At 38.0% G+C, this 23,665-nt stretch overlaps 1 protein-coding gene across 8 annotated transcripts in view; it reads right to left on the bottom strand.

The window, feature by feature from the left end:
- Window positions 1-23,665, bottom strand: part of PDE1C (phosphodiesterase 1C) — a 482,957-nt gene that overhangs the window by 92,057 nt on the left and 367,235 nt on the right. For 6 of the 8 annotated variants that reach the window (XM_077856290.1, XM_077856292.1, XM_077856291.1 and 3 more), the window contains exons 4-8: window positions 10,288-10,401; window positions 8,246-8,428; window positions 7,183-7,249; window positions 2,687-2,803; window positions 588-728 (exon numbers count right to left, since the gene is read on the bottom strand). In XM_077856290.1, the coding sequence (XP_077712416.1) occupies window positions 588-728; window positions 2,687-2,803; window positions 7,183-7,249; window positions 8,246-8,428; window positions 10,288-10,401 (622 nt within the window). Of the gene's footprint in view, window positions 1-587; window positions 729-2,686; window positions 2,804-7,182; window positions 7,250-8,245; window positions 8,429-10,287; window positions 10,402-10,585; window positions 10,893-12,157; window positions 12,308-23,665 lie in introns of those variants that run through there. The other 2 variants (XM_077856298.1, XM_077856297.1) reach the window with 2 other exon arrangements.

Raw genomic sequence — 23,665 nt, 5'->3', positions numbered from 1 at the left:
GTTCATACAATGGATCACAGAACACAGACTCAAAAACATCTAAAGAGCTGAAATGTTGGGTCAAAACAAGTAAGAAAAATTTCAAATGATTAGAAGTAAAGATTGCCCTTTAGGTCAAATGAATTGCACACACATAAATAGGATGAGATTAACTGCAATCCTTGTGAAAAAGATCTAATGGTTTAAACCAAAAGCTAACTTTGTGGAATGTGGTTGTCAGGCATACTTGATACGATTTCAGTATGCATGGATAGCATTGTGTTGGACTATAGCAAGAGGTTGATAATACCACTCTCCATACCTGGAAATACATATTTAGTTCTAGAAATTATCTTTAATTTGGCCATAGACTAATAAAGATGCAAGTCACTACCACATATTTATTTCAAGTCCAGGATGGAAAAAGTATCAGAGGCAATTAGGAACCCCAAGACCCTTGGTGATTGATTAGGCAATTCCTGGGGAGCAGAAAGGCCATGCATCAATGCACTTCTTGTGGACTCAACCTCAACAGAATAGGAACAGCCTCTAATAAAAACAGTCATCACATCTTTTTGTGTAATCTAAGAGTTCATATCGGTACTTACCGCTACTCCTGTCTTATAAAGGAGGTAATGCACAGTCTGTGTAACATCGGCGGCATGCATTAAATTGTGGTAAGGATTTTTATGTTTGCTGTATCCCACTTCCAGGGCCTCCACAAATGAGACAAGTGCAGAAATGGGGATCTGGAAGAGAGCAGTAAGGTTAAGTAGCCAGTGATTTGATAACTAAGTGAGGAAGCAGAAATCTAAGGCACTTGAGCTGCTGCTTTCTGGAAACATAACATACCACATAAAGAAATAGGAACTTTACAAGATTAGTGAGAATTACTGAAGAAATCATCAGATTATTTTAAAATCTCACAGGAAGTCCTTGGTTCAAGAACAATCTGCCCTATACATTTTTTGTTGTTGTTGTTTTCAGTCCAGAACCCCAGGAGAATGAAACAGAATCATCTCAAAAGCAGTTAGGGCAGAAAGGTATGTGTTCATCTATTTCTCAAGCAAATGTTCAAGTCTTTTATTTCTTGAGAAATAAATGGATCCATACTGTGTAGCATATCTCATTTATTTTGTGGAAAAACATAAATTACCTAAATGTTGTAAGGTATAAATTGATTGCAAAACAAATACAAGCTTCCACTTCCCAAAAACTGTGCCCTTTAGAAGGAGTGATTGTATGCACTGGACACATGGAAAAAAACAAAACAAAACAAAACATGTGATATCCCGTTATATATGAGAACAGAAACCAAATGCGTTCTTATGTCGATTACTTGGCAATTTATTATTGTTGCATTGCCATTTGGAATAACATTTACTACTAGTTTAATTCCTTTTCTGTCTCAAATATGTATAATATATATATCTTCTTTCTCTATGTGGCAGAAAATAAAGAACAACTGTAAAATATCTGTACAAGAGAAGGGGACCCTGAAAACATTCACTGGATTTCTTTTCTGGATTAATTCCTTGGCTAAGGGCTAATTATCAAATACAACACTAGGGGAAAAAGAGAGAGTATGTGTTCCAGGAGATTAATAATCATGGTAGGAAGAAAAAAAAATAAGGAAAACACTGTATATTAATGTTTCATGAGAGTCTATAACATGTTCTTCCTTAACCACATCCTTCCATATTTACCATCTATGGGTTTTTTAAAACTTAAATATTGCTTCTTATATGTCAGAGATTAGTTAATTATCATTTTTAAAAATGAATATCCAATAAGCCCAGGTTCTTTGGGCTGTTCATGAGAGGTCCATGAGCCACTGAAATGCTATGTAAAGGTATGTGTACATGCACAAGAGCTTTATTCTCTGGAAAGGGTCCTGAGCATCCATCAGATTTTCAGGCAGATTTCCGACACAAAGAAATTAAGAACCATTGCCATAAAGCATTTATGGCTATGTAAAAATATGCCCCCATAGTCCTTAGGAAAGTGATAAAGAACTGTGCTGTCTACAGAAATCAATACGTTATATTCACAATACCCTGCATTTTCCAGACGCTCATCAATATGACGAGAGATATGATAGATGTTGCCAGATGAATGCACAGATTCCCTGGAGAATCTGGCCTGACCTCTAGAGTCCATGGTATTAGAAAGCAGAAGGGATTGAAAGCTAGAAACAATTCATGCTCTTTACTTAAAGATGAAGAATTAATTTGAAGCACGAATGGCTGGGAAATACCAATGATCTGTCACGGATGATAAGTGAGAGCATTTGTCTGAATTTGAGCCAAGTAGTGGGAAAAAAAGTTTGCAGAGACAGCAGATGCACACTGTCTCCATTACTGTCTCCGCACCAGCAGTGGTCTCAGTACATGAGATCAGGCTGATAGGAGATCTGTGGGCAGAGCCATAGGAGAGTCCTGCTAGTCCGCACTGTGGGCTGTACTTCCAAGAAGACTGGGATCACACAGTGTGCTTCTGGCCTCTCACCCTGCTATGAGCCCCACCCGGCAAGGGCTTAAGTCAAAGTTCCCACCACCAGGGAGCCAAGGGCAGCAGCTCTCTGGATGATGCTTCCTAAGTCACTCATAGCAGTTTTCAGTGTATATTCAAAGGATTCCCTTGGTCTTAGCCCAAAGGTCATGGAAGGATAGACAAATGCATGCATTGTTTAAGAGTAGGCACTGACCTTGAAACGGCTGATCAGATCATAACGTGTGAGTAATTCATAGAAAATGAATTTCAGAGCATGATCCCCACTGGCCTCATTGAGGGAAAAGACATCAAAGGACCACTTGTCCACATCCTGTGTGGCCGAGTAGAGAGAAAGAATGCATTAGTCCAAAGCCACTTGCATAGTTACCAGTTTCCTTCCACCCTCACCCAGGATTTCATAGCCCAGTCTCTAACACCATTTCTGCCCTCAAACTTCTCTCAACTTGCCAGACCTGCATAGCACTTACTGATAAAATAATGAAATAGTCTTACTACTTAAAACAATAGCCATAATTTATTGAGTGCCTATCATATGCTAGGCATTGTGATCAGTGATAAATATATAATGTACCCTGAAAACAACTCTAAGGGGTAGGTATTATTAGTCACCTCTTACAGATGAGATAACAAGTTAATTTTCCTAAGTACCATCACAAGTGAAGTGCTAGGGACTCAAGTGGGGCCAGGACACAAACACGGTCAACAGATACCTAAGCTCAGGCTCTTTTCATCAAGCCTGTCCCCCTACCACTGCTGAATTGCAATTGATTATTTCACTTCATGACAAGCTAGGGTGCTTCCCTACTCCAAACTTCTTCCCAGTCCCTTACTATTACGTACTGACTTCCTCTTAGTCCACAGCTGAGAATGTTAACCCACTTAAATGTATTCAGAAACAAATATGATACAGAATACAAATAATATGTCCCTTCAATTCAAATTGCTGAGCTAAAACCACAGAAAGAGCCTTCATTTCACAAAACAGAAAAATGCTACCACTTCTGAAATCACTGATCTGAGAACCTAGTGCTCAAATCTGTAAGTCACTTTACTAAAAAAGTAAAAGCAAGAACTAAGCTGAACACACTCCTCACATAACATTCTTGAAGTTTAAAGCCTTTTTGTCTATAGCCACCAAAATACACATAAACTTTGTCTGATGTCTCCTTGACTTATAACCAGCTACTTGTGGATGTATTAAACAGAGGTGTCTTTAAGCAATAGTTACAGCAACAGTCATTTGGTTTCTTGTGTCAAGAGTTTCACTTTCAGTAGTTAAAGAAAGTGTACTGTTGTAAGCATGAGACTAAGGACACGTGTGAGACTGCACTGGGTCCAGGCAAAGTCAGATGGTTCCTGGGAAGAGATGCTAGCTGTCTGGAACTGCTGGTCTGAGTGGCTCAATGCATTCCAACCTCATCCATCTATCCTGATCCTGTCCCTTTTCAAACATCCCAACCACCAAAGATCATCTCAAGGTCATTAAGGGTCTCTCTCATGGATGTCCAGGCACGGGAAAACTGAATTGTATATAGAGAAAACCAAACTTTTCCAAAAGGGTTTCAACTGTATTGTTTCAGTTGACACTCAGTCATAACTTCACTTCAACCTTCTAAAATTTCTCCTCCATTATAACAACTAAAGAAATAGTTACAAGTATCGAGCACAGTTTCTGTGCCAGGCACAGTGAGAAGTGTTTATATATTTGTCAACTCACAACAGTAGAAATAGGTGTTACTTTCCCTACTTTTATACAGGGCAACCTCAGAAAGATGAAATGAAGTGTCTAATACCAACTGGTAGGAGAACCAGGTGATAACCTCATCGACACTTCTAGCGATAATATTACTGCCAACAGATGGCATTGTAAACTCAATGTATATATATGCTGTGACACAGACCTCATGCTCTAAATACCCCAATAGGGCCTAGGCCATAGATAGTGGGGCCATTTGAGATTAACCCAAGACCTAAAGCTTCGCCTTAGCTACTATAATTGACATTGTCATGATATCCATTAACCCTGAGGAAAAGTCCCCTGACAACTCAATAGGTGAGAAAACATTTTGTCATGTTTGCAATTTTTAATCTTATTCTCCAGAATGAATAAAAAAGAGAAAGGCTATCACTGAAAATAGAGAAATGATCACAGTAAGAAGTCATGATTTATTCTGAGTATTAGGACTTAGACAAACAGGAGGATGAGTGTGAATGGTCAGCTGGATGTTCTCTCCCGCTACTCATTTTTAAAAGGGCCTTAGCTGTGATTCTCAAATTTTAATGTTCTTCAGAAACACTTGAGGTACTCAGGAAAAAAAAATGCTGATTTTCAGCTGAGGGACTTGCAGAATCCTGGCCTGCAACCTAAAATCTCCATTTTTATCAAGCGTCTTATGTAATTGTCCAAAGCCATTTTTCCTCTCTTACCAAAGTTGGCTGAAGGCCCATTCCTGGGGAAAAACTTCATGAACTTCCTATCAGTCTAACGTAATGGAAGCCTGAACTTCCTCATTTCCTCCCACTTTTAAAGCTGGAGTCTACCCGGGGTGTCTCCTCCTAAGATACACAACAGATACCTTCTAAACAACAGCACACTTCTATAATTTCAATAACCCCACCTAAAAAGACTAGAAATTCCCAAATCAGAAGCTAGCATATATTGAACAGAAAAAATTAAAAGAACAAAAGTGTGACATATATTTCAAATTTAGAGACTGGTGGTAGTTAATTATTCTCTTAATTATATGTGATTTCATGCCATTTCCTTACATTAATCACAAAGGTTAACATGACTGTGGCATGATGGTTATTTTATTGGATTGTATTCTCTCAGTCTTTGGGGAAGTTTCCAATAACAGAAAAAGACAATGGTGATTCCATATAAACTACTGGCAGTGAAATAGAAATAACCTTTTTTAACAGGTACTACTTAAAAAAGTAAAAAAAAAAAAAATTTGTCTGATCCCACCAATTCACTTTCAATCCACTTTAGATAAAACCAAGTCTAGGGAGGGGGGAAAGCATTATATTGTAAAAGATCCTGAACTTCCCCAGTAAACAGGGCACAGGATCAAGAGAAAGTGGAGCTTTATCCTTCTGCACATTGTCAGCAGTACGTGTGCAGAAGGATAGCAATTTGGAGAGTTAGCACTTATTCATCGTCTGAATCATTCTGGTTCCTTTCTCCTCAGAAAGATAACATGTGTGCATCTGAGAATGACTTTTCTCTAAGCATAAAATAACAGTCCATGCACATCCCAAGTTGTTCCACATTTTCTTCAGTTATTTTGCATAGGAAAGATGTTCCAATCTGGAAGAAATATTTTTATAAATTTCTTAATACTGGTATAATCACCTGTATTTATGTTTATGGTAAGGGAAGGCATTAAAGATCAAGGATTCTTTTAATGTCCTTTGAGTTTAATTGAATGTTTCAGGTTCAGTTATAAAAATCAATGCAGCTTCCTAGTGGGTGTTATGAAACATCAGATCTCATGCAGTGATTTCACTGATTACATGTGAAATGTGGCTGTAAATTATACTGGTGCCCTAGGTTCTGGGGCGAGAGTGGGGCATTGAAGAGGGTTAAGAGGAAACATGTGCCTTCTTGCTATACCCTTCTTGAGTATCTTTCCTGTTCTTAGGATGAGTTAAGAGACAGAAAATGGACAACTGAGAATCTGAATATAGGGTCTCACAAATTCAATTAGTGAATGTCTTTGAGGTGAGAGAAAAAGATGGATATATATAATCAAAATGGCTCTAAAAGGCTTTCTTGACATTAAGTTGATCATGGAATGGTCCCATCTCTGATTCCATCAGTAAGTAATTTAAGTTACCTTCTGAAAATATCATCAGGTAATATATGTTTCAGGTTTCAGAGAAAGACAACAGACTTAACAATAGTCAGAATGGGATGTCTGGGTTGGGCAGTCGGTTAAGCTTCTGCTCTTGGTGTCAGCTCAGGTCATGATCTCAGGGTTGTAAGGATTGAGCCTCATGGGCTCTCTGCTTAGCAGAGAGTCTTTTTGAGATTCTCCCTCTCCTTCCACCCCTCCGGCTTATGTGCTCTCTCTCTCTCTCTGGTTTTCAAATTAATAAATAAATCTTAAACATGCACACATGATAATATGCTAGGATGTCCCTGAGCAAATGGATGGCACAATTCCATGTATAGACACCATGCAATGTCAACAGACCTAGTGATCCTGGCCCTTAGCACAGCCCCACCCTCAAATCTGGAAGCCAAAGCCGCTTTAGCACAGCCAGGACAGCCTCAAGCCAGTGGATCTGAATTGACACATACCTAAGAGGAATACATCCAGTTTGAGGCTCTTCTATTCTATTTATTCTATTCTATACAATTCTAAGAGCTTGCCTGATTGGGAATAATTCTACAAGATTTAGCTCATTTAAACTCAAACACCTGTACAACTTCCCATGGAACTTTCAGGCTCAGTGAGTCTTGGATAAAGAGTAGGATATATACATTCTGGGGGATAAACATTCACGGAGTAAAATGTTACTGTAAGAACAGATAAGTAAAAAATAACAAAAGAAGTAAGTCAGGAATGACTGGGAAACCTGTAAGTGAACTATAAATGAAAGCCTCTTAGTTTCTAACAATAAATGTAACTGTACTTTCTATAGGATACCATGTACACCATAAGACCTTTTCATTGGTATTACCTTTAATGCTTCAATAACAGCCGGTGGGTAGCTCAGTCCAACCATGTTTGATGTCCGTCTATACATTCTGGCAAAGTCAGACAGGGAAAATACAATATTATATCTTGGGAAGGAGACTTAGCAGGCCACAGACTTATACTAAGTACTGACAAACAATGAGTCATGTCATCCAGTGGAACCAAGAAACATAACAATTTTTTATAATCATTTTCATAGTCATTCAAGTGGCCTAAAAATGGGTTAAATTTGGAAGAAATTAAAGCAATCCCAGATACATGAATCATTGGAAACAAACAAAAATTAATTTATGTGCCCCCGATTGGAAATTCAATTATTAAAATGGGTCACTTCTTCTGCCAGAAGTGAATTATAGTTCCACATAGACAGTATGCAAAGTGGCACTTTAACCTAAGTGAGGAACTCCTATGGGCAACCCATTTGGAAGAGCTTGTTCTTTAGAACTGTCAAAAACAAGAAGAAAAATGTCCCAGGTGAACTTTGAACTGAATGTGGTATTTCTAAAACCTGTGAATGTGCCATAAGGATTATGGGAAGAATAAATTGATTTGTGCATTAAGGATTGTAGGAAGAATAAATCAATTTCTGGAATCTATTCTGGGGAAGGGGGCAATTTAATTAAGGAGCAAAATGGTTAACAAAATTGGAAAGCATCATGGGGAATTCAAAGCCTCTAAATGAACTGTCCCCCCACCACTCCAAGTCAACAACCACAAGGCATACCTGACCTATTCCAAATGCAGACATTATCCACATATGTCAAAGGATGATGGATTAGATGATGCCCCTTTTAAAAATCGGGAGACTGGACTTAAACCAAATCTTTTCTAGTTAATGAAAAGAATGCTGAGCAAAGGCAAAAGCTTGTCTTAATGATGCTACAGAGACTAAATAGATATGTTTTGGCAACCCCTCGTTCAAGACTGTTTCCACCAGAATTTTCTGTCTTTATAAGGATACCAAAATTAATCAGAGCATAGCTTCCAGTTATTGTAGACTGGTGTCCCTTTTGCTGCTTTGGTCACTGAATGACAGCTATCTTTACCTCTCCACAAATATCCCAGCCTGTACTGCGTGGACGATGCTCTTGAACCGTGGCTTCTCCTCACTCCTTCTGAGCATCATCCCCATCTGCCTCGTGAAGGTGGAGGCCAGCCAGTCTCGGACCTCAGAAGGCACTGCATCTGACTGAATGTCACTGAGTTCATCCTCTGTATCCAGGAGTCGCCTGAACGCAAGAAACACAACCAGGACACTGAGTTTAAATCGGAAGTTAGAGCTCTCTGTTCAAAACAGCTGCTCCTTCTTTCCACCCCACCTGCACACACAGGTACAAAGAGACCAAATAAAAATGGCCACAAAAAATTCAGCACTCTTTTGGTAAGGCTTGCAAAAGCTCACCACTCTGTTTCAGGATGGTTCTCTCTACCATACTGTACAAAGAAACAAAGAGATCAGAGAAAGTCAAATATACTCCATCTCAGGCTACGGGTCTCAGAACCACTTCAGGAAGGAGGACTCAGTATCTTCATTCCTAGGTTTGTGGAATTTGAATGGGATCTAAATCTTCCATTTAAAAATGCATTCACAGGGAGGTTTATTTCACAGAGGGACCATGTGGCACTATTTTGTGTTTAAAAAAAGAAAGAACATAAAGACTTTGCTATGGACAACAATACAGCATCACAAACTTCAAAGTTAATTGCTCCCACTACAAAAAAAATAATGACGATTCTGTGGCATGATAGAGGTGTTAGCTGATGCACTGATGGTAATCATACTACAATATATAAGTACATTAAATCAATACATTGTACAACTAAGTTACACAAGGTTATACATCAGTTATAAATAAATCTTTAATAAAAATAAATTTAAGACAAAATAAAAATATTTTTTAAAGAGAACAAATTTTAATTTGAAAGAGAAAAAGAAATACTTTGTAAAATATTACCCAAACCACATCAACCCAGCCTTCTGGATTAATAAATCCAAATGATGTCAACCTATATTCTTTCTAATTTGATAGAATATTACAGAAACATAAATTCTAAATTCAAGCAAAATTTCCACATAATGTAGTTCTTTATTTGAGCTCAGTGGTATAAGTCATCTGCAAGATGTGTTTAACTGATGTTTGAAACTTATTCATAGGTCAGCCCACCAGAAGAGAATATAAATAGTAATAAGTTAAAATAAAATTGTCTTTTATACTTATATTAAGTCCTACTAAAAATAAGCAGTGTAAACAGGTGTCAATAAAAAGAGTTTTTTTTATAAAAAGGTTTTATTTTCCCTTTAGACAATCAATTTGGGGGGCAGGAGAGAAAAATGTAACATTTGGAAGTAACTATTATATCAAATTTTCTTAAATTAGGAAACAAGCATGTCACCAAAAACTAAGCCACATGCAAAATTCTTGGGTTACTAGGAAATCCTTTCAGATTGGAATCTGGCAAAGAGAGTTAAGGCTAATAGAGGAAACTGTCTGAATTAGGAAAGAGAAGAAAAGCCTTTCAAATTCACCACGTCAACATTTTTCAAAAGAAAAGCTATCTTGCTACTTTCAAATGCATTTGGTGATGGGAAGTGCTTTCATACCTTTGGATAATTCAGGTGGGAAAAGTCTATGAAGAAAATCGGTAACGGTTAAGATTAAAGAAGGAATTGTGGGAATTTAAGAGAATAAATGCTTTACCATCACTTCAGGAGCCTCCACTTACAGACAATGTGCATTAACACAGGAACATAATTTTTAGGCTGAGGCTAATTGTGCAATTACTACAGTGGAATGCTACACTTGATAAGAAACCTTATCATATTTTTAAAAATCACTTTCTCTCTGCTTATATTGTTGCACTTCATTATCATGATGGCCATGTGAAATAAGTTCATTTAGCTCCTTTCTCAGATGAGGGGGTAGAGAGGCTATGAGAGGTCCAAATCTACCTGACTTGTTTGTGCAAATGAAAGCTCCATCACCAGTCATTTGAGTGCTATCCCATTACAGGCCAAAGAGGACATTTCAGAAAAGCCGCATAACAGAAAACTCACCTTCAGTGCACGAACTTCTCATTTTTGGCTTACCTGGTTTCGTCAATGTACACAGATTCAAGCACTGTGGCTGCATATTCCAAATTCTTCTTAAGATCTACAACCGAAGCCTCGCCTCTCTCTAATTGTTTGACCAGAGACCTTAACCTAGGAGGAAAAAAAGACACCACTAAATTAGAATAGAGGAAACAGAATAATTTTACAGTTAGAGACACATTTTATAGCCATATAATATTTTTATTTATTCCAATTTACCTGAAAGGAAAATACAAATCTAATCATGTAGCTGACCAGTATTTCTCAAAGGAAAGGTTATAAAATAAATACATACATTTTTGCCATTGTGAAGCAAGAACAAAAATGTTCTCATCCATCAGGCACTGACCACCTCTGACTTTCCAGCTGCCTTTTTGCCTTTCTAGGTGTTCCCTAAATTAGCAATGATTTTCCTGCTTCTCTAATTTCAATTTTTTGGTTCTAACTGGATGTAGTAAAACAAGAGCAGCACCAACATCACCAAATACCACTTGATATTCTGCTGTGTTAAAGATTATACTATGTTCACCAGCACCCAGCCTGCATAGCAACCTCATGGTCAATGGGTGTACCAAGACAGTGAAGAGATTTAGAGCACCAAAATACCCGTAGAGGGTTACATAAGGAATACATGAAGATAAACTATTTTACTCAACAGGAGGAATTCCACTAGGGGCAGATAAATGCCCCAGCTTTAAGGGGGGAAAAAAGAGAGAGAGAAAGGCTGGTTGATAAACCAACATACTGAAGACAAGATCTTCCCCTCTACTAATCAAGTGTTCCAGACAGTATAAGAAAAATGATAAAATATGCTCTTATTTAGATCAACATTATCCCCACAGAAAAGGAGTTAGTATATATGAGACCAATGAAATGACAACAGATGATCAAAATTCAGTAACTGAAAACACTGTAAATATCACAGATGTGGAGGTTGGACAACTCTTCAGGCTGTTTGACAATCAACAATTAAAAAAACAGAAACTTTGAGGACAACCTTGGGTTTGAGCCCCACATCACAACATATTAGCTACACACTACCAGGCAAGTTATTTAATTTCTCTGAGTGTCAGCTAAGAAATGGAAATCCAATGATGAAATTTTCTGAGTTGTTATAAAGATTAAATCAAATTGATATTAATATATTCACATCAACCATGTCATTTTTTCTAGCTTTATTTAATATATTTAACATTTCACATTGTGTAAGTATAAGGTGTACCACATGGTGATTTAATACATGTATATATTGCAAAATGATTACCACAATAAGGTTAGTTAACATATCCATCATCTCATACAATTATAACTTTTCTCGTGTCAAGAACATTCAAGACTCACTTTTAGCAATTTTCAAGTATACAATACTTGAAGCTAATACTTGCTAACTCTAATCACCATGCTATAATCACAAAAACACATTAGATCCCCAGAATTTATTCATGTTAAAACTATTAAGTCTATACTCCTTGATCAACATCTGCCCATTTCCTGGTTGTTTTTGTAAAGGCAATTGTTACCATTATTGTCATGATTGTGATTCAATGACCTTGATCATCATAGGCAACCAGATGGGAAGGATTATAGCAATATATTTAAGATTAGTATCAAGTCTCATCTCCCAAAGCTATTTCAACTTTCCAGACTTCAAAATATCCTCGAAATTTGCCATCATAAGAGAGAATGGCTGACTTCTTGGCAAGGTGTAAACTAACTCCCTTCAGATCTACATGAAAATAATCAGCAACAAAGATTGAAGAAAAACTCTGGGTCAACCTTAAACAGTACGGTCAGCCACACAAAAGAAATTCCCAGGAATCTGAACGATGTAAAATATAGAAGAAATTAGATTGAGGGTGGTCACTACCTGACTTGTGAATCTCCAACATGTGACAGGGATATAGACAAAGGAAAGCAGCAGAGGCCTCTGTGGCCCTGGAAGAGAGGATCAGCCCTGTGGCTCCCATTAGCAGCACTAGGAAGTGTTCTGGGCTTCAGGGGCAGCAGGACAGGGAGTTGGCATGGAAGGGCTTTCCAGTCACTCACACGGAGTGGACAGCCAGTCTGCCAAAGAATGGGGAGATTGTAGCTATGAGCCCTGAGAGCTATTCCAAATAAGGACTGGAAGCTCTAGCAAAACACATTCCTGGCTAAGTTTGCCTCTAATTTTGACTCTCACCTCCAGGGGCCCAACTACCCCCAAGCTGTCTGGACTCTCAACTGACAAAGTAAAATGAGGGTAAATTAAGGAATTTTTAAAAATTTTTCTCCCTTCATTTGGGGCTTGAAAATTCTACCAAGGAACTGACATGAATCTCTAATAGGACCTATGTCAGTCCTCAAAACCTTACTGAAAGGAAAATGACAAAAAGTAAAAAATGATTAGGTAAAATATAAGACTAACAGAAATAAGAACCAGATGATCCGGTCTACGTGTAATAGGGCTCCCACAAGAAATAAACAGAAGCAGCTTCAATCAAATAAGTTTTCTTAGACGGAAGAAAAACCAGATGAAAAGGGATCAGATAAAATCAGGGATGAAAAAAAACATTAAAATATCCAACGTATACTGTTGAAATTTTTTATTTCAAAGAACAGTGAAAAGAACTTGAAAATCTTAGAAAATAATATATATGACTTACAGGTAACATAAATGTAAGCTGGTCATAGAATTCTATCATGGCAAATACCAGAAAGCCAGTAATACCATTTTTTGAGAATAATGTGATGTAATTGAAGATATCTATGCCCATACCCAAATTAAGTAGAATTGCCAACAAATATATTCTCAAGTGTGGACAAGTTCAAAATTTCATCATTAATATGAGTCATCATTAATATGATTTTCCAATCATGATTTTCCAAAAAACGGAAACAAAGAACAAAAAACACTGGGATAGTGATCTTTCAAGGATGGGAGTAGATTCCTGGGTCTCCCATTAGACGGATTGTGGATTGATGACCTAGATTTAACTAAGCCAGTCTTTAAAAAATTGACAAGGAATTCCAAAGATTTTTAAAAACTGGCAGATGAAATATAATGCTAATTATGCAAGGTCAAGTAAATATGAAAATGACTGACACTTCTTTTCCTAAGAGAAGTTCCTGTTCCTAGTACAAGGGCTTCCTACATTTATGAAATAAAAACCAATTATAATTAGTCAAAAACAACTGAAATTATCAAGAACATCATATAGAGAATGACTTTGAATCCACAATTATTAACGATTCCCACTCCTGGGAAAGCCTGATATCAGGGCAATCAAGTTTGGAAGAGCTGGGGGATCCCTGGGCGGCTCAGCAGTTCAGTGCCTGCTTCAGTGTGATCCTGGAGTCCCGGGATCGAGTCCCACGTCAAGCTCCCTGCGTGGAGCCTGCTTCTCCCTCTGCCTCTCTCTCTCTGTCTGTGTTTATCATGAATAAATAAATAAAATAAATAAAAAGCCATCAAAGTCAAGTCTTAAAAAAAAAAGTCTGGAAGAGCTTCCTATCATCTTGGGACCCAGCAGCCAGGGCCCTAGGCCAAAGAAGGAGTGAGGCACCCAGCAAAAGCATTACCCTGAATCTCACTCAACAGTTCAGATCAGAGCATTGAAAATCATCTCCCCCTGGAAAGTCCCAGGCTCGGTGCCACAAACAGCAGAAAGTCAAGAGTGTGGGGCTCCATCCTCACGTAGTCACCAGTGGTGCCAGACAGACACTGGCCACAGTCACATTTATGTATCTGGTGTAAAGGTCTGCCCTGACATAAAGTTGTAAACAGAAGCAAACCCATAACCTAGCGGCTTCAACAAACCCAGAGAAGAAATAAGACAGAATAAAGGACCTTTACGATGCATGAGAAGCACTAAAAATTCATGTCTGCTCCCGTTTCTCTAGCTTATGAGATGAGCAAAAGATTCTATCAACACCCTGGTAGACATAAAGGAAACCTGGAACACACCCAGTGCATTTATGGAGAACACCCAGCTGAGATTCATTCGCCTTGCTTTATTCATAGAACAACTAAACAGAAAAAAATATACATGTCAACAAAAAGATTCAGCATTAACAAGAGCAGAGAATATAGCACTCAAAATGCAGTGAAAGAATCATTTTTGAAAATTAAATCTCCTGGGGCACCCGGGTGGCTCAGTGTTTGAGCGTCTACCTTTGGCTCAGGGCATGATCTGGGGTCCTGGAACCGAGCTGCATTGGGTTCCCCCTGAGGAGCCTGCTTCTCCCTCTGCCAATGTCTCTGCCTCTCTCTCTGTGTCTCTCATGAATAAATAAATAAACACATCTTTAAAAAAAAAAAAAGAAAAAATTTACTAGTGGCAACAGAAGTAAATTTTAGGGAACATCTACTTTGTGTTCAATAAAATTCAAGAAAACATGGATTTGTGAAACAAAGTGAAAGCTGAAATCATATTGTAATAAAAAGCAAATACACTGAGACAGGAAAAGAAATTAAAAAGAAACAATACATGACAACAGAAAGACTATAGGAACTTTAAAAAAAATTAATAAATGATAACCAATTTTTGAGACACCCAGCTCCTATAACCCATCAGATATAAGCCAGAGCTGTCCCTGTCCACATAACTGCCGGCTTTATGCTTTATGGAACTGCCACACAAGCCCTGGAAAATTCCAGATGTCCTTATTTTCAAGTATTGCTGAGCATTAAGATAGCGTTCAAGTGGGTGTTCCTCCATTGGCCTCTCAGTCCATCCTCTTCTTTATCCTTTCTGGAATGTGATGCCCTGTCCTTCCCTACCTACCACTTACCTCGGTGAAACAGCTGCTTCATGAATGGAAGAGTTTCAAATGAGCTCTTTCACCACTGCCACCAGTTAGTTTCAAAAATTAAAAAATCTCTGGAAGTTTCTGGGAATAAGGAGGCATCCTTCCCTATTTTCTATCATAGTAAAGGTTTTCCCAAGATCTGAATCCATCTTAAGAAGGGTGGTCTGAAAATAGCCATGTTATAGAGTATCTCATAGTCATGTTATAAAGTATTTTTGCTAACCTTGGAGAAGACTAGCTAAGGCAGGAAGGCTCAGATGTTTCCTCTGGTCTCCTCGTGAAATCTGTGTGGATATTTTTCCACATGAATTCATTTCACCTAAAAGCCCATGTCCCCAAGGACAGATCCCCTGGTGAGCTTCATTCCGTATAGCTAGCTATTTAATACTATTCATAAGGATTTTTCGTTCAGGAATCTAAAGGAAGGGAAGGAGGTAGGAAAGGAGGAAGGAAGTTGAGGGAGGGAAATAACTACAATAACAATAATAAAGTTTCCCTTCTGAGTGAATGTTCATAGTTTCCAGCACTTCATCTATTTCTGCCACCGTGGCTGCCAGATAATAGTTCCAATATAGAAGTGCAACACCATTTAAGGAATAGCTCATGCTTTCAAAATTTGGCAACACGTCTTTCTGTTATGATAGTGTATAATTTCATTGTGGATAAGCCACGGCAGCTTTACGTGAGTCCTCCATTTCTCCACAGAAACTCTGTTTTCTACAGGTTCCCAGCTACAAGGCATATGATGAAATGCCGTGTTACCTCAGTTTTCTGTCCCTCAAGCCCAGAGCAAGTGCTGGATGCTGAGTTAGCTTGAGACCATGCCATTATTTGAAATGCATAAAAGCGTCAGAAGACAGGAACTAAGTAAGGAAAGGCCCAACACCATATTTTGGAATTTGAAAGGCTATTGGAGTAGAAAAGAGAAGGTCTTTTTTTTTCCCCCACAAAGACAATTTCTAGGATCACTGAGGTTGACTTTTTCTTTAAGTAGGCTCCACATCCAGCATGGAGCCCAATGCCGGGCTTGAACTCACAATCCTGAGATTGAGACCTAAGATGAAATCAAGAGTTGGACACATAACTTACTGAGCTACCTGATACCCCAGGTACCCCAGGAAGTAACTTTTGACTCAACTTCATAACCCAGAAAATTGTCCTACAATGGACAAGGCACTATTCTCCACCCAAGTGAGGTCCCAGAAACCCTCTACTACCATGCCTTGGAAGCATACAATTTTGTTGAGCTTTAGACACTACTACAATGAAATCATCATAAAAGCCTCCTGAGCAAAAATAAACTGCAATAAAAAGCCAGGAAACATGTTTTCTTATATCTGTCCTTTCTGCTCAAGGTTATTCCCTCTGAGGATGGATGAGCAGCTCCTAAAATGCCAGTATGGCCAACCATGGCTGTTATTTCTGACAGGCTTTGTTTAGTTTGAACAAAATGTAAAAGGGAACTGGATCTTTTAAAACACTTCCCGTACATGTCCCAGTGAATCATGAGTCCTACAAACTCTTTTGAATAAAAAACTCAACATTTCAGTTCATCACATCCGTGTATTTGTAAGGCAAAGGCATTTCTGTGTACTTTTCACACACCTGTTTCCTCCATGTCACTCCCATCCCCCGCCACTTACCTAAATGCCATAGAAAGTAAACTAAAACAATTCCTCCATATGGGATACTCTAAGTGACCTTCAGGCTTATACTTCATGTCATCTAGCAATGCCATCTGAGTATTTTTCTGGTGATTTGTTTGTTTTTATACTTAAGATGGTTGCACTTAAAACACTCATTCAACATTTACTGGGTGCTTGCTGTGTGCAGGCACTGTGACAGGCTCTAATAATCCAAAGAGAGAAAATGCAGTGCTTTCTCTTAATTAGGGAAGATGGACAACTAATCGGCACCTACCATGAGGCACAGCAAGCATGATGGCAGAGGGGACAAGGGTGTTAAGAAAGAAGAGGATAGAGGAATGTACAAAACACAAGGTCCTCCCCTGAGGAGGTGATATCAGAGCCACTGGAGGCCAGAGAGGCATCAGCCAGGCAAGCTAGTTGGGACTAAAAAAATGGCAAACTTTGGACTGAGGAAGCAGCCGGAAGACTGTGATCCATTCAGGGAATTCCACTGGTAGCTGGAGCTTAGGGCTATGTGAAGAGACAAAACTTTAGAAGGCAGAAAGAAACCAGACTCTGGTGGGCTTATCGTGTCAAGCTGAAAAAATTTAATTTTCTCCTAGAGATAATGAGGATCCCCTGGGGAATTTTTAAATGAGGTGGAGGAGTAGTATGAGAAGATCTGCATTTTAAAAGATCAATCTAGCAGCAGAGTAGAGGACTGCAGGTACTTACTAACTTACTAAGTAGGAAAATTCTATCCATTTTTGTTGTAATTAGGCTTGTCTTGTAGCCTGAACAGTGCAGTATGAATATAATCTCTCATGTGACAGCACATGTTAGGGTGTTGCATGAGTTTGGTAGTAGTATGGATTGTTGGTTTTAATAATTTCTTAGGCATGTGGTTTACTAATTTAGTGATCTCCAAACCGAAAGCAAGAACATGAATAAAATGATGACTGGCAAGAATAGCCTTGTTATGTAACTTTTACCTTTTGTTTATCTGATAAATAAAAGAGAATTTTGCTTTTATGGGTCCCAATTACACATGCTTAGGGAGATGACCAAATATATTTAAATAGATTATCGGGTTCTAATCACTCTTTCACTTAACAACAACAACAACAAAAACAAAACAAAAAAAATACCCAGGTGACTAGATGCATATCTGTATGTTATATACCTCACTATATAAGTTATTAACTAGTAAAAAGACAATAAGCTTATAAAAGGCTTTAAATAACATCATTAACAAAATTGACCTAATTGAACATGTATTGAACATTACACTCGGTTGCACATTACAACATTCTCTTCAAGTACAAATGTAACAGTTATCAAAACTAACCATATGTCAGGTCATAGCAAAAATCTCAACAAATTTCAAATAACTGAAATCAGATAATGCTCTTTAACAACAGTGGAACTGATCTTGAAATCAATAACAAAAAAGTGATTTAAAATATTCTAAGTGTGTGAAAGTTTAGGAATATACCTCTAAATAACCATGGGTCAAAGGTTAAATGAGAAAATAATTCTAAATGTTAACGAAAATATGATACCTCAAAACATATGGCATGCAGGTAAAGCAGTGCTAAGAGGGAAATATATAGACAACTAAATATCAGAAAAGGAGAAAATCTGAAAACAAGTGATTTCATTATACATCTCAAGAAATTAGAATAGTTAACCCAAAAAAGTAAACTATATCAAAAAATACACATAGTAAATAAAACTTCATTAAATAGAAAACAAACTTATACTTAAGAAAATCAATTAAGCCAAGATAATAACTAAAAATAATGAAGCCAAAAGCTAAGTTGGATAAAACTTTATTGAATATTCAATAATTTAAATAATTGAAAAGCTTAATGAAGTGGATGGATTAGTCAAGGCTGATCAAGACAAAAAAAAAGGCATAAATAACCTAAGATCAAGAATAAAAGACAGAATATTACTACAGATCCTACAGACATTTTAAAAAGCACTAAAAAATATCATAAATACTTTTGTGCAGATAGGTACATTAAAAGTTTAGATGAAACTTTAAAATTGAATGAAAACTTATCAAAACTGACATAAAAAAGATACACTATAAATATTTCTGTATCTATTGGAGAAATTAAATCCATAGTGTAATATTTCACCACCAGGAAAACTGCAGTGCTAAATCACTTTATCAGTGAATTCATCTAAACCATTCAAAGAGGAAATAACACAATCTTCCAGAGAAAAGCAAAAGAGGAAACATTTTCCAACTCACATCCTTGCTTCCAAGACCAAACGAGAACATTATAAGAAAAGAATTACAAACCAGTCTCTCACAAACATAGATGCAAAAATCCTAAACAAAATTTTAGCAAATTCAATCCAGAGATAAATAAAATGGAAAGCAAACACTAAGCACACTTTGCAAGAATGCAAGGTTGCTTAATATTTTAAATCACTGAATAAGTATTGTTCATCATTTTAACAGGAATGAAAGAGAAAAATCATGCAGTCTTCATAATAGATTTAGAAAAAAGTGTTTGAGGAAATACCTATTCATGACAAATATCTCTGTAAAGCAAAAGTGAATTTCCTAAATCTGATACCGGGTCTTTAAAATAAAAATGCTGCAGCAAACATCATCATACATAATACTGAAATACAGTAAGCTTTCCTGTTGAGCTACCTAATATGGGGACATGTATTACCACTACTTCCCTTCAAGCCTATATGGGAAGTTCTCACTAGCTCAAGAAGGAAATGAGAAGAAATCAAAGGTATACAGACTGGAAAGGAAAAAATAAAACTGTTACTACAGATGAAATCATACACAGGATATCTAAAATAATTTGCAAATAAAGTAATACAATTCAAAGGTGAAGTTAGCAAGGTCACTGGATAAATAGCAATAAATCATTAGAAAACAGTACTACCTATAAAAGCATCAAAATAAAAAGTATCCAGAAATAAACCTTATAAAACACAAAAAAGAACTCTGTATAGAAAAAGTGTAAGGTATTATTAAGAGATATCTAAATGGCCTAAATAAATTCAAGAATAATCCATTTTCATAAATTTAAAATGCAGTATTTAAGAAACATGAATTCTGCCTAAATTCACTTATAGACTTCATGTACTCCCAAACAAATTCTCCACAGGTCATTTGGTGGAAACTGACAGGCTGATTCTAAAATTCATTTGGAAATGCAACCAAATATACCCAATATGGTTTTGAATAAAAAAGAACAAAGCTGAAGAACTTATACTCCCAAATACCAAGACTTATTATAAAGCATTGAATTCCGGGCCTGTGTTCCTCAACCACCTCGCCATCCCAGCCTTCTCCTCTCAACATCCAGCTGGTGTGTGTAAGGATATACACCTGTCCTTTTATATTAATACAAGCACAACATAAGTAGGCAAGGGAATCTGCCACAAGAATAATTAAAACAGCTAAATATAAATTGCTTTTGAATTATCATATTCTACCTGTGATTGTTCTCGTCCATCGGCATGGGCCCAATCTTTAGATGCCCACTCAAAGGTATCACTACAGACTCTCTTAGTTGCTGTGGGTGTTCTGATGAATATCTGCATTCATTGTTTTCCTGAAGCTCCATCATGAGACATACCTGCACATTCGGTCTTCTTCTACGGTCTGTTCTATAAAGTAAATCCACAAAGCATGCCAGCTCACCAACTATCAACACTAGACAGAAAGCGCTGGTCAGCCCAAGAGAAGCCTTACGTCTTTATGGTATTCCAGGAGTTATTATGACCCACGGGTCAAGTTTCAATTCATTTTGAGTTGACAATTTTGACTGTGTTCCTGTGGAGTTCTTGTAGTAGTAAAATAACGCAGTGATTTAGAAAGGGGCCCCCTCTAGTCATTCACGGTCTTACAGAGAAATAGTTCTTAAAAACCAGTTTGTCCTTCACTTGTTTTTACTGTCACTCAACTCGCACATTCTGTTAAAAGGAGATAATGCAAAAAAAAAAAAAAGTGCAAGATGCACAATTATGCTAGGAAAATCTTTATTCCTGAAGGGAAACACCGCCTCCCTAAACAGAGCTTATGAGGAAAGGATGCTGATGTAAGAATACACTTTATTGGCCAGTTTTCTTCAGGAAAAAGGAATACAATGAATGAAAAAGAAAACCCAGAGCATCATTCAGAATTCACCAGAGGCATCATTCAGAATTCACCACAGGCCATGCTGGGTACTGTGCAGGGGGAAGGAGGTGAAATCCCGCCAAGCTCCCAAAAGGTAAGTTCCAGAAGCCATTTTTCATTTGCAGCTATTCATGTGCAAAGAATCACCATCACTTCTCTCTGCGGATAAACATGCCACTTCAAAAACATCTGTTTCGATAGACCAAAGAAATGAGAAAGACTAAAAACATCTTTGAATGGTGGTAATGAGAAAAGGAAGATGAGCAGAAATAAGAGGAAAGTCTGCAGGAAGATTTAGGCAGGTTGAAACCATGCATAGCCAAGTTTCTCTACATCTTAAGAGTCAACTGAGCCCCATGGCCTCCTCGTTTCCCTTCCTTAAATTCAATTCCTTATTCAGTTTGAATTTCATTGTGTTGGAATGATTATCCAAAGAAGCTAAAACTCACTCACCCAGCAAAATCACAGAAACTCTACCATACTAGAAACATAGTATATTTTAATAAGATAATCCATGATTACCTTTTCCTCCCACTTTTGGTTTTCTTTTCTTCTAACAACAGAAATAAATAAAATTAATTCATGGATAAAAACCTACAAAGAATGGCTAACAAGATGCTAATGAGTTAGCACAGCTCCCTTCCTTAAGATTAATTCCAGAAGAATTGTAGAAATAAAAAAAAAGGGACTCCTGGGTGGCTCAGTTTTGAGTGTCTGCCTTCAGCTCCCATGTGATCCCGGGGGTCCCAAATCGAGTCCTGCATCGGGCTCCCCACAGGGAGCCAATTTCTCCCTCTGCCTATGTCTCTGCCTCTCTCTGTGTGTCTCTCACAAATAAATAAAATCTTTAAAAAATAAACAACAACAAAAAACAAACATGCACAAAAGAAATTAAAAAACCAAAATTCAAAGAAAACCATGACTCATTCCCAAAGTGACTCAGGGGTGCTTTGCATGAGGAAAGAGCAGTGTGTCTCCTTGGGCTGGGACAGGAGACAGCCCCAAAGGCCCCGGGGAGGAAATGATAGGCCAGAAAGTGTTATAGTCTGCAACTGACCCCTCCCTTCCACTGCCTCCGAATCCACAGTGGCCACCCCCATAACTCTGGTGACTCAGAACACTAAAGGTCAAGAGATTTGAGAGAGTTCAATCAGGGTTGTTTGCCACATCTTGTGGCTCCACTAGGTTCACCACAGGCTCCAAGATGGCCACAGAAGGAAAAAGAATGTGGAAGGACACTTGTGAGAGGGTTTTATGAACCAGGCTGGAATTGGAACTCATCACCACTGGTCACTTTCCATTGTTCAGAATCCAGTCGCATGGCCACACCTTTCCAAGAGAGAAGCTGGAAGATGTAGTCTGGCTGTGTGCCCTGCAGGGTGAGGGAGCTGGGTGGCTGGAGAGCCAGTCAACCTCAGCCACAGCTAGAAAACAGTGTTTTTTCCTTTTAACTCTTATCTTTCTACTTTGTTGAGAGGATCACATGGGATACTGTATATTAAAGTGGCTTACTAAAGTTATAATCCTACTAAACTGAGAAACATAATCATGCTGATTATGAGATAACATCCCAAACTTTCTGATAAAAGTGAGATCGCTCTCAAGGAAATTATCCTGAGTGAGAAAAGGCAATCCCAAAGGTTACATACTATAGGATTCCATCTGTATCACGTTCTTGATTTCTCAGTTTATGTTTATTATTTCACAGGATTGTGAAATGAAGGACAGATTAGTGGTTGCCAGGAGTGGAAGGGGGAAGAGAGCCGGACAAAGATGGGAGCATAAAAGAGAGCCTGTAATGATAATACTATTCTGGATCCTGAGTGTAATAAAGATACACAGACCCATGTGTGTTGTATAGAACTAAACAGATGTGCACACACATGCACACACACAAGTACAATAAAACTGGGGGATCTGAGGAAAACAAGCAGATTGTGCTCATGTCAATATCCTGGTTGTACTGCAGTTTTACAAGATTTTCCCATGGGGGAACTGCTAAACAGTACATGGGAATCTCTCCACATTATTTCTCATAATAATCTGAATCTATCTCAAAAGAGAAAGTTTAATTTAGAAAAAGGGACACAGCCCTCCAGCTCAATGGAATATTGATAATAATAGACTAGATTTACATTTTCCTTAGCCTTGGCTGGTCTTACTGGGGTCTCTCTGTTCAAGTGGCCTGTTCAGTATCTACCTCCTAGATCCTTCTGCTTGGTTTCAGCAGAGGAAGAGAGTAATGTTTACAGGTGAGCTGTTAACTGTCTGATGGCCTTGGAGAAGATCCAACAAGGGCTTACAACAAGTGATGTTCAGAGCATGGTAAGAACCAGGGAAAGACTCAAAGCTATTTCTTGCTGGAAGATTCTCAGGATCAGCTGAAGAAACGGAGATACTAGCGGATGGTTGGCACACTAATAAGACGAGGAAGAAGAACCCCAGCGACTTTCCTGAAGGGTCCAGATTCCACCTTTCCTGGCCAGGATCCCTGCGGAGCTCTAAGGTGTGAGGCACCTTCCCTCCTAGCATTTGTGCTCCACCTTTCCAGCTCATCTTCAGAAGTCTGTTTCATTTTAAGGGTAATTTCACTAAGGCAGGCTGACCAGGAAGGTCTGTGAAGAAGGAAATTCAGAGTTAGGCATGAGGCTGATGGAGTGAAGGTAAGTAGGCAGGGGTGTGAAAGAACCTGTCATGGTGATTGTGTTGTATTGTACAGTCATTTCCAATCAAACAGGAAACCAATTTGCATGTTATTAACATTTGAAGTTTGTTTTCCACATAATTACCATTCAAT

The sequence above is a fragment of the Canis aureus genome, chromosome 18, assembly GCF_053574225.1.
Source record: "Canis aureus isolate CA01 chromosome 18, VMU_Caureus_v.1.0, whole genome shotgun sequence".
Lineage (NCBI taxonomy): Eukaryota > Metazoa > Chordata > Mammalia > Carnivora > Canidae > Canis > Canis aureus.
This window is presented reverse-complemented; position numbering and strand designations above follow the sequence as displayed.